The sequence below is a fragment of the Thamnophis elegans genome, chromosome 3 (genome assembly GCF_009769535.1).
Source record: "Thamnophis elegans isolate rThaEle1 chromosome 3, rThaEle1.pri, whole genome shotgun sequence".
Lineage (NCBI taxonomy): Eukaryota > Metazoa > Chordata > Lepidosauria > Squamata > Colubridae > Thamnophis > Thamnophis elegans.
Genome location: NC_045543.1, coordinates 44,961,784 through 44,979,213, shown reverse-complemented (window position 1 = coordinate 44,979,213; position 17,430 = coordinate 44,961,784). Strand labels below are relative to the sequence as shown.

The 17,430-nt window shown below is 37.6% G+C and overlaps 1 protein-coding gene and 1 long non-coding RNA gene across 7 annotated transcripts in view; one reads left to right on the top strand and one right to left on the bottom strand.

Moving 5' to 3' along the window:
- Nucleotides 1–17: 17 nt before the first annotated feature.
- LOC116505439 lies at nt 18–3,669 on the bottom strand. Of its 3 annotated transcripts, XR_004254936.1 has the most exons (3): nt 3,544–3,649; nt 2,782–2,979; nt 18–56 (listed from the first exon to the last, which is right to left on the bottom strand). It is a non-coding gene; the product is annotated as an uncharacterized LOC116505439 (long non-coding RNA). The 3 variants fall into 3 exon arrangements; XR_004254935.1 differs by lacking the exon at nt 18–56 and having other exon boundaries at nt 1,200–2,979; nt 3,584–3,669; XR_004254934.1 differs by lacking the exon at nt 18–56 and having other exon boundaries at nt 1,200–2,979; nt 3,544–3,666.
- A 3-nt stretch (nt 3,670–3,672) lies between these two features.
- GSR (glutathione-disulfide reductase) overlaps nt 3,673–17,430 on the top strand; it is an 18,203-nt gene continuing 4,445 nt past the window's right edge. Inside the window, exons 1-10 of one of the 4 annotated variants that reach the window (XM_032212666.1) lie at nt 3,673–3,751; nt 6,524–6,550; nt 7,949–8,154; nt 9,365–9,453; nt 10,385–10,454; nt 11,129–11,276; nt 11,536–11,590; nt 13,521–13,620; nt 14,621–14,707; nt 17,094–17,255. In XM_032212666.1, coding sequence (XP_032068557.1) covers nt 9,368–9,453; nt 10,385–10,454; nt 11,129–11,276; nt 11,536–11,590; nt 13,521–13,620; nt 14,621–14,707; nt 17,094–17,255 — 708 coding nt within the window. In that variant the 5' untranslated portion in view covers nt 3,673–3,751; nt 6,524–6,550; nt 7,949–8,154; nt 9,365–9,367. The other 3 variants (XM_032212665.1, XM_032212664.1, XM_032212663.1) reach the window with 3 other exon arrangements.

The following is a 17,430-nucleotide window of genomic DNA, read 5'->3' as shown; positions in this document are numbered from 1 at the left end:
CCTGTGCCACCTGTGGCATGCGTGCCATAGGTTCACCATCACGGCTGTAGACACTTCTGAGACAATATGGAAACAGTAGATCAGTTGTGGTAGAACAGTTACAGGCATTATATATAGGGCAAATGCACACACGACAGGGATAATAAGGATCTAAATATAAAATTGAACTAAGTACCATGCTGTAGGATTAGTGATACACATGGTAGTGCAGGGGGAAAGTGGGGGATATCAAAGAGAAACAAGAACATATGATATTTTGAAGATAATGAATTAACAGGAACTGTTGCTACCTTAGCATGCTAACAATCTCTTCCCTTTTCAAGAATCACTAGAAGATTAGATTCAAGCCATCAATCTCAAGCACAAACCATGCATCAACCTCCTCTCAAATTGTATCTTCCTGGAGTGACTACAACTCTCCATAATTCCTAGCCAGCGTGCCTTAAGTTTGAGTTTTTGCAAAAGATAATGCTTTTTGTTTAGAGGGTCTAAGAATGAGGAAGACCAAGGAGTCTGTTGCTAAGATTGATTACTACTGCCATTCTTCTATGCATTTAATTAACTATAACTAGCAAACAACATAATTAGATTGCGGTGTCAACCCTATGCTTTCTATTTTTCTTTGGGGAAAAATGAGTGAATAAAACATCAAATTAAATTTGACAATAAAAAATTCTTCTGCAACACCTTGTTTTCCAACTCTGTAGTGCTCGCAATTTAATCAGTTGCAACCTACTCATCAGATCCTGTTCTCTATAGTACATATGATTTTAGATTCTTCAGTCTTTAATGTATGCAACAATTTCTACTGAATAGAAATTCTATATAAATATGAAATATACAAGTGAATACAAAGAAAATAATAGGACATATTCAAATTATGTCATCACCCCTACAGTTAACCCCAATCTGATCTAAATATTCTATCTCTTTGAAATGACATTTCAAATGAAGATTGCAGCCTTTATTATAGATATGCTGACTGATTAAGAGGATTAAATTCTCCACTGTCCATTAAGAAGCCAAGAAGACATTTGGTCATCTAGTAATTGTTACATATATAGTTCTGTGAAAAATTGCTTTTTTACAAAAATTGTAAAAATCTACTATGTCATTAGAAACCTTCATATGGCTTCTACTAGTACATAAATGGAGTTTGATTGAACAAGGTTGGTTGGTATTTATGACATTTATTTAAAAAATAAAGTCATCCAACAATGGCAAAGATACAAAAAGCAGAAAATCCAAAAAGGGACAAATATTTTAATAAACTATTACACCTATATTTTGACTTGTTTATATGTTTGTCAATTGCAGTAAAATAGCCAGCTGGCCATTGTGTGATTGTAAAAAACCCACATATGTTTACTTATACAAAGGTGAATTAATGACATTTACCGTACTATTTTTAAAATGTGTATCTTTAATGTTTCTCAACCTCAACAATTTAAAGATGTGTGGCTTTCAACTCCAGGAGTTGAATGCTGGTTGGAAAACTCTGGAAGTTGAAATCCAGAATTAACATCACTAAGGTTAAAAAAACACTGATCTTTTTAATTTTTTAAAATAATGTAGAGCACTCAGTTCAGAAACTATTGGATTTGGAGTAACACCCATCAATCACTGTTACAATTCTGGACAGATTCCAATATTAACAGAATAACAGAGCTGGAAGAGACCTTGGAGGTCTTCTAGTCCAACCCTTTGCTCAAGCAGGAAAGCCTATATATTAAGATTTCCTGATCTTAAAAAGATTGTTCCAACTTTGGGAGGCTGACATTGAAATAGCAGTCAGTCCAAGGTCACATGAATAGATTGCCACTTGCAAAGTCATAAGCAGCAGAAGAAAAAGTGATTTTTTTCCCTACTAACTTTTCATAACAAAGAACTGCAGAACCTTGGATTAGGCACCAAGGTAATATAGATATTAAGAGCTTAAACTGCAATCAAATTTGAAACATTGTATGATTTCATTCTTAATTGGATATACTCAAAGGAGTTCTATTACATTTGGAATGCATTTCTGTCATTAAGACTTTTGCTATCAGCTTGGTGGCTCAATCTAGCTGGTGAATAATTTCTTACTGAGCACTAAGGACAAGAAAAAACATGTTTTATATTGGAAAGTGGGAGGAATATGGTTTCCTAAAACACATTTAGAATGTGATGGTAATTTGAGAAGTAATTTTTTACCATCCTTACTACTAAAATGGAAAGATTTAGTGGCTGGTTCTAGTATTACTGGACAAACAACATTGTGCAATTGGTTATTTCCACACAGTCTGTCTAATTTGCACCATGTATAATAATTTAACATGGCCCCTTCCTGCTGAGTCATTGGTTGGTTCACTGAAACCTTTTAACAGAAATGTACTGTATTGAGTGTAGAACAAAGGGAGGTCCAGGCAAACCAAACCTGGTTATGCAATTCTGTTTTTCCTTTAGCAGGTACAGGGGGGAAAAACAGGAAGGGATTGCAAAATCAGGCTTAGGGTTATAAATGATAGACAGTGCAATCCCTCTCTCAGCCCAACATATCTGAGCTGCTCCAGAGAAAAATAGGAGCAAGAACAAAATAGACCCTTGAGATTCTGAACGAAAGGCAGAATGTAACTCTAATGTAATTCCAATGAATAAATAAAGGTCACTTGACATTTTCCCCTGCCATTTTGAGAATGAGGTAGGTAACCTGTGTGATTTAAAACAAAACAAACTTAATCCAAAAAGGTTTAAGTAGAAGGAAATGAAGTCCCATTTTGGGAGTGAAGGGAAAGAACATACTTTAACCTGAGCCTCCTGATGTTCACTGGACTGTTTATTGTACATGCCTTCATCTGTGCCGTTTTTTGTAAATAAATATCAAAGAAACCCCCAAAAGCTTTATCCAACTTAAATCCTCTTACTAATTGGGGAAATTGGAGTATGTAATAGCCCAGAGTAAAATCGAGAAGGTCATCAGCAAAGACTGTCCAGATGAAGCTGAAAAATAAATAAAAAATACGGTTTCCTGCCTTTTAGCTAAGATCAAAGTTACTACAATATGCAAAAGAACTACTTATGCTGTGTCTATGGAGATGCTCAGTCATCCAGGTCACGGTTGTGTCCCAAAGGTGCTTTTTTCCAGAGGCAACTGGACTGCACTTTCTGGTTTTTTTCTTTGAAGACGCTTTGCTTTTCATCCAAGAAAAGAGCTGAAGAAGCTTTTTGGATGAGAAGCAAAACGTCTTCAAAAAAAAACAACAACCAGAAAGTGCAATTGCCTCTGGAGAAAAGCACCTTTGGGACTACTTATGCTGTGTTTGCCCGACCCAGGCACTCCACTTTCTCCGTTTGCACAATACGTGCGCCTAAACCAGGATTGCCTACGTTGTATCCCCACTGAGCCTCTGCCCGCTGCACGATTCTCTGCGTTCGGCGTCTCCTTTTGATCAGTCCCCCGCCCCCCTGGTAGCTCCTTCTATGCAGTTCAATATCTGTCTATACTAGGAAGAGAACCCCAAGCCACCGTTTCTGGTTAGAAGGTGGCTTTGCGCTTATGCTTACACCCGTCCAAGCAAGTCGCAAGCAGAAACCTCGAACGCACCAGCACGAAAACGCTGCCGAAAGCGAGGCCCGCAGCAAGAAAAGTGAAGACCCCTCCCTCTCGCGCGCCTCCTTCGGAGACGGAATTTATTTCCTCTTGCGCCTCCGCTAGGGATTGACGGACGTCACAGCCAATCCGAGAGGCTGGAAGACTTCTGCCCGTCTCGAGGTAGCGTAAGACAGGACCCCGCCCGAGAGCAGGAAAATTAACCCTTTCAACCCCCGAGGAGGGAAGAGGCGGGATGCGGCTACCTCGCCCGCGTTTTGCTTTCTGCACAGTTCCCTTCCGTCCTCCTCGTCGCGCCGCTGTCGCCGCCATGGCCCAACTCCGTGCCTCTTCTTCTTCTTCTTCGCCGGTCACCACCTTTGACTACCTGGTGCTGGGGGGCGGCTCGGGCGGATTGGCCAGTGCCCGACGCGCCGCGCAACTGGGAGTCCGGGCTGCTGTGATTGAAAAAGGGCGACTTGGAGGCACTTGCGTGAGTCGACAGCGAGGTGGGGGAGAGGAAGGAGGGTGGGGAATAGCTGCAAATATACTCCTAGGAGACTCGCCTGCATACCTGGTGGGTAGGCAGACCCGACTGGGCTTATGCCAAGGCAGTGAGTTCCGCAAGAGCTCGAAGGCGTGGAAGTTTTCTTCCCCCTTCACTCAACACACGGTGGGCGGGCAGGGCAGAAACAGTTAAGCAGTGCTTTATTTGGTTTTCGTGAAACTGCTTTTGAGATTCTGGCTTCGCTTAGCACGCTGGGCGAAAATTGGAGGTGGTGGTGATGACCCTTTGAGAGCTGTATGCCACGAAATTTCATTTTAATATATGCCGATTACCGTGCGTTCAAAGCAGTGGTGAAATTCAATTTTTTTACTACCGGTTCTGTAGGCGTGGCTTGGTGGGCGTGGCAGGGGAAGGATACTGCAAAATCTCCATTCCCTCCTCACTCTGGGGCCAGCCACCGGTGGTATTTGCCGGTTCTCCGAGCTACTCAAAATTTCCGCTACCCATTCTCCAGAACCTGCTGGATTTCACCCCTGGTTCAAAGTGACAATAAAGTTATTCTAAGTCTAAATAGGGCTGCGATTTCAGGTGGCTGGGGGAAACCCCGTCTTCCTTTCAGCCTGTTATGTGAATACAACAGCTGTGGTTTCGTTGTTATTCCCCCCCTCCCCCACGTTAGGATTGTGTTGTTGCAACTTTGTGCTTTATGATATATCAGTTCCTCTTGCATGTAATATACTTTTTAAAAATTTCTTTTTACTCTCAAGATAAGGCAAGTGGAATGCGGCTCAGTAGAACCCATCAGTTTTGTGCCAATTCAGTTTTCACTAAAATTTCAGGAAGTGCTTTGCTCTTTGCTGTGTTTTCCCCTTCTACTTATCTTTCCTGGCTTTACCCTTCTATATCTCAAGCAGGAAGTGGGGATATTTTTTTAATTATACATTTCTTATTTATTTCTTCCGTGTCTATGGGATGCCTTTAAAAGGAGTGTATCCATGGGTCCTTTTCTGATGGTAACAAACTGTTCGGTATCAGATTACAGAATGTTCCCAAGTGTTAAACTTTACTTCTTCCCAGTTGGAATTATAGCTTCCTCTAATTTATGAGATAATTAGTTGTTAGTCTTCCATCATGCTATACACAAAGCAGGAAATGTGCCCTGAAGAAATTAATTTAAAAAGTTTAAAAGTCCAAACATTAAAGATGTGGCTTGGTGCTTATTGGTGTCGGTTACAGTTTGTTGAAGAAAAATGTCAAATTAGTTGTGGAGAGAATGGGTTGGCAATATTAAAACTGATGATTTGGTAATGATGCAAGGATAGAAAATATGAGTGAATAAAATTCCAGAGAAAGGGGCTAAATAAGGAGTAAAGTTTAGAATGTATATTCAAAGAACTTAACTCTAAACTGTTTTATGTCATTAAATAGAGCAGCCTTTTCCCCTTCAAAAGTTGTGAGGCTGTAGTTTCTCAAGCTCCCATTCTTTGGTTGTGTTTGCTGGGAATTCTGAAAGATATTGAAATTACATAATGTTGCAAACAGTGGAAAGAAAGAAAAGGATGATTAGCAACAAGGTGGATGGAGTTAGATGTACTGTTGGAAGATCTGAAGGAGCAGATTGGAGAGAGCTGAGGGTGGAGAAGATCTATGTGGCAGCCAATAGCCTGTGTCAACTTGCAAGCACGTAATCAATCAAGAACTGATTGCAACATCTGGAGGAGTCCAGTGTGGAAAAGAATTTACTAGAATGAAACATCCATGAAAAGCAAATTTTGAATGCCCTTAATTTAGGCATTCAGTGGAATCAGTAAAAATGTCTATTGAATGTGTTGATTTGGGTTATAAAATGGCTTGCTTTGAGAACTATCAAGGATTCTCTTCAAGAAGAAACCAAAGGGCAGGAAAATTATTCAGGTTGCCTGAAAAAAGGTGCTTTTTCATGCAAACTTTAATCAGATATAAACTATTCATAGGTATTTAGAAAGACATGTATTCATGTAGACCCTAACTAGATACTGACCAACCCTATATCTACCTAACTAAATAATGAAATGTGCTTCAAATATGATTAAGAACTAATGCTCAGGATAATGAAATGTAGGATGCAAGTAGTTTCTTAGATTGCCCATATTTCCAATGGCATTCTCAGGTTCACCCAATTTATTCCTGTGGAGTTTGTTGCAGTGAAAATAAAATGTTTCCTCATCCCTAATATTGGGCATTAAGGGGGATTTCAGTGTATAACACTTTAATGCAAAACCCTCTTGAAAAATACCTTAAGTATACTATATTATTTATCAAGATGATGCACATTTTGCTGTTATTAAAAAAGTAAAATTATTTGTAAATTAGTAACATTTCAGTGCATACTTTCTAAACACCGTTCTTATTTATATTAAAATTACTGATTCATGATGTTTGCAGTAAATGTTTTTTTTTCCTTTTAGGTGAATGTTGGGTGTGTACCTAAAAAGGTAAATGAATTTATGCTATCAATTTGCTAATATTTCAAAAAATACATTGAAATTTTTTGTTGACATTTTGAAAGTGCTTGAAGATCTAGCTGTTTCAGAGAACTTTTCCCTGAATTGATGTTGCCATCTTTTATTTTCTCCCTGACATTCTAAGACTGTTTTAAAATTGGGCAGTGAGCACCAGAATTGTTTTGATTATGATGCCATAGAAAGGTGTTTAATAAAAACGAATAAAAACATGAGAGTGGATACTAGTCCTCAAACTCTGCTAAAATCTGCTTTTTAATAATTGGGTATGTCCATCCTTGATTTGGAATGCAAAATAGTACTTTGGCAGTCGTTTGCCATGTTGTTTGGAAAGCAAGATAACAACCCAAGGCTGCATTAACATATAGGGATAGAATCAAGATTAGGTGAAATATTAGTACTGCTTTATAAAGCCTTAGTAAAGCCACACTTTTAATATTGCATCCAGTTTTGATCACCATATTATCAAAAAAGATGTTGAGACTCTGGAAAGTGCAGAAAAGATCAACAAAGTTGATTAGAGAGAGGGAGACTAAAACACACGAAGAACGGTTGCAGGAATTGGGTTTGTCTAATCTAGTGAAAAGAAGGACTAGGGGTGACATGATAGTGTTCCAATAAATGAGGGGCTGCCACAAAGAAGAGGAGGTCAATCTACTTTCCAAAGCACCAGAAGGCAAGACAAGAAACAATGGAAGGAAACTACTAAATAAGGAGAGAAGCAATCTAGAATTGAGGATAAATTTCCTAACAGTGAGAACCAGTGAAAGAGCTTGTCTTCAGAAGTTGTGGTTGCTCCATCACTGGAGCCTTTTATGAAGTGACTGGACAGCCATTTGTCTGATATGGTATAGGCCAGGGTCTGCTGCTTGAGCAGCGCGTAGGACTAGAAGATCTCAAAGATCCCTTCCAACTCTGTTATTCTGTTGTTTGTACTATAAGACATCTGAAGAACAGTGTTGCTCTTTTACTCTGCTTTACCAAGATACCTAACAAAAAATGCCAAGTCACAAAGAATTCCTCATAACTTTTTCTCTCAAGATTCAAGGAAGACATGGATGTACTTCTTGTCATGAAAAATAACTTCTGCTGCCTTTTTTTCAATACCACAACTGTTTTTATGGCTTTTTGAATTTAGTCCTGGTTTGAGGAGCAGGTGCATGGAACATTAAATTTGAAAAGAAAATTTAATTCATTAAATCTCCATTTTTATATGAAAGTCTAACACAATCCAAATTGTATGTAATTGTACTGAAATGACAAAATATAAGATTTAAAAGAACCTCAATGATTTTACCAATTTAAAAGTGGTACCAGTTGAAAAAAAAAAAACCTGATCTGATTCCCTCATCCCCTATTTGACATTCACAGATTTGAAACAGCTGCAACAAAGTTGATACATGGGGATTGTCTATTCTGTCCTTTTGGAACTCCTGTTATCCTGTGTCCAGTGCTGGATGATGCCTTTCATTCTTTTGGCTGCTTAAACATACAATTTTTAAATTTTAAAAAATGTCCCCAAACTGTATTTACCAATATAAACAAGATATCGATCTTACAGACCAGAAGTGGGGAAGGTTAGTAGACGAAGTTTGCCTTCCAGAGTAATGGGTGCTCCATCACTGGAGGTTTTTAAAAATAGACTGAACAACCACTTGATTGGGGTGATATAGAACCGTGATGGATAATCTATGGTACGCGTGCCAGAGATGGCACACAGAGCTCTCTCTGTGGGCACGTGCACCATTGCCAGCTGCTCTTCTGGTTTCCAGCTGGTCTTCGCGGGTGCTGGAGTACCAGAAAACAGCTTGAGAAAAGCAAAAAACCAGGCTGTTTTACAAGCCATTTCCAGACCATTTTCCGGGCCATTTTTAGGCTGCTTTACAGGCCATTTTCCGGCTGTTTTGGGCCATTTTCTGGCCATTTTCCCGGGCATTTTCAGGCTGTTTTGGCCTGAAAACGTTCCCCAAAACATCCCCCCAAATGACCTGAAAACGGCCCCAAAAATGGCCAAAAAACAGACATGCACCCACTGGCCAGCTGGTATTTGGTTTTCCGGTGCTCCAACATGCGCACATGCATCCCAGTTTGGGAACTCGGTGCCTAAAAGGTTCACCATCACTGATATAGAATCTTCTGCCTTGAGCAACAATTGGACTAGAAGACCTCTGAGGTCCCTTCCAGCCCTATGATTTTATGTTCTGTGTTCTATAGTCAAGATTTACATTGGTCAGAATAGATGGTATCCTGAGCTTGATGGTATTTCTTGAAAGAAGTTGACTATTTTCAAGTTCCTTTTATTGGACAGAACTTAAAAGAAGGTATCGCATATTCCCTCTTCCTCTTCCCCCAAAATGCAGGGGAACTGATAAATTGGTTGGCCAGGCCCATGTGTGTTCCATTAGGCACAACTGAACACAGTGCATTAGCCACACATGGCATTGAAAAAATATGACTCTTTTGCCATCTGCCAATGATTATGAAACAAGTAGCTTGTTTCTTCATAGGCCACAATATGTAGTGTATCTACTGGATTACATGTATCATGACAATGATGAGCTATGTGTCCTGATCTTCTCCAGTCCCATGTCTTAGAGTAGGAATTTCACATTTTGTTTTCCCTTGCTGCAGTCATTTTGATGAGATGAGCAATGTAGAAATATAAATGAATGAATGAATAAATAAATAAAATATTGATTTATGCTGTATACAAGAATAATTAATTGAATTTGCTCATTCATTTTTATATTAATTATATTAAACTCTGGATATCCTCTTTCATAACAGGTGATGTGGAACACTGCTGTCCATTCTGAATTCATCCATGATCATATGGATTATGGTTTTAAAATAGCTGATGTGAAGTTTAATTGGAAGTGAGTTGAGCTAAATTCTGGAATACCTCTGAAGTAAAATAAATGGATAGAATTGTTTTTAATTTGAAACTTACAGTGAAAACTACGGTGTCAAGTTAAAATGACTTCCAGGAGGCTTTTCAGACACACATTTCCAGATTTTTATCTATGAGATTCCAATATTCTATCAAGTCTGAAGAATCTCTGTTATGGACTAAAACTGGTAGTTTTGTGCTGCAATTCATAATTTAAAGCTATGCAGTTTAATATAGCAGCATTTTTAAATTCTAAATAATCTCACTTTGATTTTTGAGATATTTGTGAGCTTTATTCTTACATTCTTTTAAGAAATCATGATTGGACTGGGACTCATGTAAAAAATCAAAACAGTACATGCTCAGAATTTAATTCTGAGCCTGCTATAAATTGTTCACATATTAGGGTTTGCGCTGACAGTAGTGGTCCCTGTGGTATACATTGAGATACACCATTTGCAGTGTTTAAAATGCTATTTTAGATAGAGCAAACAAATGTTATTTTCTGTGATGTATAATATGCTATAGGATAGTATAAACATCTTTTCTTCAAGAAAGACATTTTAAATTGTGAAACAGGACTATAATTTTCTCCATAATATCTATATTTATTACTTAGGAAAAAGGTACCTATGTAGATTTGGAGCAAACAATTTTGTGTGTTAATCCTGTTTATAGAGAGATAGATATTTGAAATATAAATCTAGAAAGCCCATGAGGAATAACAATTTGAGTAAGGCTTTGCAAACCCAACTTTATGCTTAGCTGTGGAAATCCATTGGGTACTTGGGTTGGTCTGTCTCTCCACCCAACCTACCCAAAAGATTTGTTTTTGTGGGGATATGTTGAAAGAGGGACTTTATGTGCTTCTTGGGGTAAAGTAGGATATAATACTAATAAAACTCTTTTTACTGTAGAATAATTAAAGAAAAGCGTGATGCTTATGTGAAGAAACTGAATGAGATCTATCAAAATAATTTGAATAAGGTTTGTAAATGACCTTATTTTTCACTGCAGCAAATTTTAAATTCCTAATTTCTGTTATAAACCCTGTGAAATTCACAAGCTGAAAACAAATTATTTTTTTAATTTGCATCAAGGTGTATAGATTTTTTTTTAAAAAAGATTCAGAGCAAATTACTTGTGTAAAACTTGTTTTGCCTAAACTCTTCCTCTGCACAAATTTTACTTTCCTGTTGTTTAAAGATGGAAAAGACATGAAAATTGTAGTGTAAATGTAAAATAAGTATAGTACACTTAAAGAGAAAAGAAAATTATTACCCTTCTCTCTTGAGAAAAAGAATCTTCTCTAGATCACTTACAGGGCATATTTTAATTCATTGTAGCTAGCCTACATTTCAAATCTATAATTTTCATGGTCTTGATAGGCCATCCTGTGAATTATATAGTTTGTTTCTGAAAAGTGTAAGATTACACAATAGAGAGATTTGTTCTGGTCAAGAAAATATGAGAGATTAATTTAAAGTAAGATAATGCATCTTATTCCATTCTTCTATTTTTGAATTTATCTACAAATTTATTTTGAATTGTCCAAAAATCTCAATGCGTCATACACTGGCCCACATTACACTTTATTATAAGATGTCCTTCTCTAGTATATAAATTGACTTAATTTTTAAATCAACAACTGATTTTGCTAGGACCACGTGGAAACCATTCGTGGGCATGCAACATTCACAGCTGACCCTGAACCTACAATTGAAGTTGATGGCAAAAAATATAGGGCACCTCATATACTGATCGCTACTGGTGGACGGCCTGTAATTCCCAGTGAAAGTGAAATACCAGGTATGGATTCTGTGATGCTGTTTGCCCTATATTTAAGAAAGAGCATGCAGCTGAGTTGTCATTAAAATATTTTCCTTAGCGTTAGATTCAGTAGTACAGTACATAGTTGCAGTGTAATATTTCATTCATATTTTTTAAATAATATATTCTAAAAAATAATTAAATAACCTTTCAAAGTGAATGTTTGTGCAAGTTACATCTATTTATACATAAAGCTTAAGATAATGAATATTGAAGATAATGTCTTGTGGCTTTGCAGGAGCAAATTTGGGAATCTCTAGTGATGGCTTCTTTGAACTTGAAGAGTTGCCCAAGTAAGTTGCAATGAATTCTGAGCATTTTAAATATTCTCAATTTGCTGCATTGCAGTGAAGATTATTTTTTAAAACAGGTAGGGATTATTATACTGCAATGTTTCATTCCCCACTAAAAGATGTAGACAGCAAGTTGGCATTGGTACAAGACTACAGTAATTGTCCTACATTTCAGATTTGATGAACGGTCTTGTATGACCTCTTATCAGCCCAGATATGGGACTCATCATGCATTCTTCTAGGTGTTATCTGTTGCAGGGGAAACATATTCTCTAGTTCATTTTTAGCCCACTACTGAAATAGAATGAAGGCAAAAACAAAGTGCTGTTTGCTATGGGGAAATTAGTGGAAAACATGTGGGGAAATATAGAGAGATGGAGCACTGTGCACACCAAACTGAACTCTTGAAGGAAATCCAGGATATAAAACCAACAAGAAAAACATCCCCCCATTAAAGGATTACCCCATTGCTCAGCATCTGGCTACAGGACTCTGGGCCTCTGTTAACAGTTGTGCCATAGATATTGAACATCAGTGCAGCTAGTTCGCTTTTGTTGTTCACTTGTGGGAATGTCAACTTCATGGTCAATGTTCCTATCAACAAACAAAATAAGCTTCTATTGAAGATATTGGTTTCAAGAAAGGAATTGGATGGGGATGCAGTCCTTTAAAAAAATCCCATTTCTCTCTCTCATTTTTGCCTATTTTGGTGATCAGAAGGCTGTTTAGTAGAAAGCAGGAAATGAAATAAAGCACTGTGGCTTTTCTACCATTCTTACTTGGTCACAATTAACTTGCAGGTCATGCCCTTCATGTCCTTACATTCCTTTCATTTTTGTTGCTGATAGTTGAAAAACTCATCCTGTGTATGCCATTAGCTTAACTATGGAGGGCTGGTTCTTTAGGGCTGAGAAAAAGCAGGCAACTTTTATTAAAAGCCTGGATTTGTAAGGGAGAAGGCATGGTAGTGGTGGTGGGGCTCCCCACCCATCCCTCAAAGTGGAAGAGGAGACTGAATGCCAGTCAAGATCCTTTTACCTATCTTTAAATGTAATATGTGGGTGCATAGATAAACCTTTCTTACCAAATTCTTCGTGCAGCGACTGTTTGAAGTTAAGATGTGCTAAAAGAAAATAACTTACAAGGCATGTATTTGCGACCTTCGCAGCATTTCTCTCTCTCAAGCATGCATTCAGTAGTAGTCAATAAGTGTTGTCCTGTGGTGATCCATTCCCCCCCTCCCCCAGACTGGATTGTCTAAATGAGCAATCTCTTTAGACAATTTCTCCTCTGCCTGACTCAACTCTCCTCATCAAACAGAAAGATTGGAAGGGATTACAAAAGAATAAGTAGGCAGATAATTGGGAATATACCCTGTGCTGTGTGCTGGCAGCACTGTATTGCTTTCAATGTATATTCCTTATTGTGTGCCTGATTCCTTCCTTTCCAACAAATGTAAATACAAACCTTCCCTTCTTGCTAATTATCCAGTGTTGATTTAACCATTACCATTTATCCTTTCTGATTTAATGAGAGTGAAGTCAAGACCCTGCTATACAAAATCTAATTGCTTAGATTATAAATTGGATAGAAACAGCTATAGCCCTTTAGGTATTTGTTAGACTTTTACACCATTGCAACCCAAAATTTGTGGGGGGAGGGGGACACCATTCAAAACACAAACATAATAATTGAATCAGTAAAAGAATTATTGAAAGCAATAAAATCATCACAAGTATTATTGAATTTATTGCTTTCATTAAGCCTATTCAGCATGGTAAGTGGTAAAAAATGATGGGGTTTGAATCCAATAACATATGTAGAAGTTTGAACTTCCTGGTGTGGCCAATATACAATATATTTCAATGAGAAAATTTGTGGAAGGGCATGTACCTGAGTGCTATGACATAATCCATTTTCTTTCTCTTAGGCGAAGTGTTATTGTTGGTGCTGGATATATAGCTGTTGAATTAGCTGGTATTCTTTCTGCATTAGGCTCCAAGACATCCTTATTGATACGTTATAATGAGGTAAGGGGCACTTGCTGTTCACCTTCCTAAGTGACAATTGAAAGTACTACGAGTTCTTATTGGAACTAACATCTACATGCAAAATACAACCTTGCACAAAGGCAAAATCAATTTGTCTCTGTCTGTATTTACACCAGAAATGGATCATTACCACTTGCACAAACTTTCTTTGTTTTTGCCATATTCAGATCCTTAAAAGGTGGCGCAGTGGTTAAATGCAGCACTGCAGGCTACTGCTAGATCAGCAGGTCAGCGGTTCAAATCTCACCGGCTCAGGGTTGACTCAGCCTTCCATCCTTCCGAGGTGGGTAAAATGAGGACCCAGATTGTTGGGGGCAATATGCTGACTCTCTGTAAACCGCTTAGAGAGGCCTGAAAGGCCTATGAAGCGGTATATAAGTCTACTGCTATTGCTATTGCTATTGCTATTATTTTTTAAGTATTTATAATCTGATAAAAATCTTTAAAACCTACTCATTATTTTTTTAACTTCTTGATTATAATTAGAATTAAACCTTTTAAAATCAAGATGCATTATTTTCTCTTGGAAACTCAGAACCACTTGTTAATATTCTTCTCCAATTATGTGTATCTGTATGTTTACTGTTTATTCCAACAGACATTTTCAATTCTCCATCTCTTCCTTTTCACATTATTATTCCTTTTGATTGAAGTCTAAGGCATATTTCTGATTGTAAGATCTAGTATAGTGTAGTAACTAGAACAGAATATAGATATAAGAAGAATTTATTATGACATTTGAATGTGACATGTAGTAAATACAGTAGATTTAATTCTCAATAACTTTGGCAATAGCCCTATGGTAAATGTCAATTTAATTTTGAAATTGGATAAATTTGAGAGAAATTTGCATTTTTGAGTTCAGACTCGTGAGGGTATGACTTAAATGTTCTGTGATATTAATCAATGGAAAAGGAAGTTGCCATAATTAAATGTAAAGACATTTATTTGCAGTCTGATAAAGTAATTTTTTGTACAGGTGCTGAGAAATTTTGATTCTATGATCAGTTCAAATTGTACTCAGGAATTGGAACGTAATGGAGTAGAAGTCTGGAAACATTGCAAGGTAATATCTCTTTAGTGCTGGATTGTAATTATTAAATTTTGAATTTTCATGTACAGGTAGGTTTTGAGTTACAATGGCAACTGGTACTGGAATTGCCATTGCTAAGCAATGCAGTTGTAAAGCATGTCATGTGAGCGCATTGGTTAGGGACAGCAACCCAGGCAATCCGAATTGCTCATTAACTGAATCAGTTCTTAACCAAGGATTGATCCTGGCTTAGTCCCTCCCAGTCTTATGTCTTGGCAAGCTAAGGGACTGATTCCTTTTCAACTCCTTCCACCCATCTATCTCCCTCCCTCTTCTTTGCCATTTTGCACTCTGTCGCTTCTGCCAGCTTGTGCTCACTGGCCCTCCCAGACTTGCCATGCCCAACTGATATTTACCATCTTCTTCCTGTAACCGCTGATGAGATGCACACAGCCTGGCCTTTCAGAAGATAACTGCTGTCTGCCCCAGCCTTCTTTCCAAAGCCACATCCACTTTTGACCAAATTATGTATGAGTTTGAATGCTTTCATGCCAGCACAGCTGGGCCTTCCAAATGTTATGACAAAGTTTCATGTAATTTGGACAAGCGGTAGGCGTGGCCAACTGCTGCTCATGGAGGCCAAGCCAGGTGCACCTCATAAGCGGATGTAGGGAGATAAGTGAATCAAGACTGGGCGGCAGGGCTGGAAGTGTAGAGCAACAGGAGTGGTAGGCTAGCTGGCTGGTACAGCCAGTGGGCTGGCATGGCCAGCAGAGCATAGGGTAGCTAGAAGGGCAGAAAAGGGAGAGGGGGCAGATAGGGTCAGTTGAACTGCCCCTGCAGTCAATAAGTGTTGGTGAATTTCCAAGTGCCAAATTTTGATTTCTTGACTATGGGAACACTGCAATGGCTGTAATTACAAGGATTGTGTGGAACTACCATTTTTTCAGCACTTTTAGTGTAATTTTGAATGATCGTTGAATGAATGGTTGTAATTCAAGGACTATCTGTATGCATAATTTTTCTTCAGTTGCAGCTAAATCATTCCAACTGTAATTGGAAGATGATGTTCTATTGCTTTAACAACTTCAAAACAATATGAGTTTGAGAGTCTCTGCTTAGTTTTAATTTTTTGAGCATGTGTATAAATGATGCAAATGCTGCCATTTGAGAGAAAGAAAAAACAAATCATCATTGGGCATATGGCTTTTCTTTCTCATAAATGAACAGCAGCTATTGTATTGATAGTTTTTGCAGCATTTCTGAACAGATTGAAAGGAGTATTGCATTATTACACTTTTATCATTACATTTAAGGAATTTTCCTTGTAACCAGGATTACATATTAATAACCTGCATTGCTCATTGTCAAATTGCTTTTTAAGAATTGAGGCAGTGACAAACTATTTAGGCCCCAAGTTTTATCTGGATGTTACCAATAGGATTTTATGTCAGAATTTTGTTTACTTCTTATTTTAGACTGATTAAAACTATAAGAGATTTAATTGATTGATATATAACAATAACATAATAAAAGTCCATTTCGGGCCCATAAACTTTGTATCAAAAACAGTCTTCCAATTTAAAATACAAACCAGTCAACATTATTTCATTTGAGAATCAGATTTAAACAACCCTGGACATTGCAGAAGCATTTTAAAAAACAATCCTGCCAAATAGACTTATCATTTAGTTTATGCAAATTCGAGCATACTTAAAGTATTTTAAAAGAGAAATTAGATAATGAAACTAGCAACTGGGCAAGTTTTGCACATCACCCATAGTGATGGTTTATCACTCTGTAATTGTAATTTTTCATGAGAGCAATGCCAGATATTTGAGCCTTATCCTCTGATAAGGTGTCAGTAAACATTTGTGTCCCTTCTGGCATTTGGAAACTTCAGAGCCATTGTATTTACCTTTGCTCTTTTTCTTCACATGGAAGTGAGGTGTCTCAACAAAACTGCATACAGTAAATTTAGTGACTGTTTGAAGTTATGATGACGTGAAAGAAGTGACTTACAACCAGTTTTCATACTTAAGACCGTTGCAGCATCCCAGGGTCATGTGATCTTCCCAGCCAGCTTCCAATAAGTAAAATCAATGGGAAAAGCTGGATTTGCTTAATGATGGTGTGTTTCATTTAACAATTGCAGTGATTTGCTTAACAATTATTGGCAAAAAGGTCATAAAATTAGGAATGGCTCACTTAACACCTTGCTTAGTAAAAGAAATTCTGGTCCCAATTGTGATTGTATGTCAAGAACTATCTAATTCTAGCCATAAGGTATATGTAACTTCACAAGACATAGACATTTAGTAAGGAGGGTATTTTTGAAGAAGAAAACTTTAGCCTTAAAATAAACAATTTGTTGTGTGATTTTTCTCTAGCATTTTTCAATAATCTTGTTTCTCAACAGATTCAATCAGTTACAAAATCAGCTTCAGGGCTCTTGGCAATAGCGGTTACATCCTATTTTCCTAATCAAAAACCCACTGTGAACACCATTGAGAATGTTGATTGTCTCTTGTGGGCCATTGGTAGAGAGCCCAATACTGAGGATCTAAACCTTGACCAATTGGTAGGTGGGAATTTTGTAGGGAATATTAAATGCATGACATACACAATCCAGATTATACTGCAATTGGCATAATGTGGTGGTTAGGGTCAACTGGAGAGTAGCCATGAGTGACAATGGAATGTTTTCTTACTTTGCTGCTACTTGCGAGTATGTATTTTTTCCTACTAGAGAACAA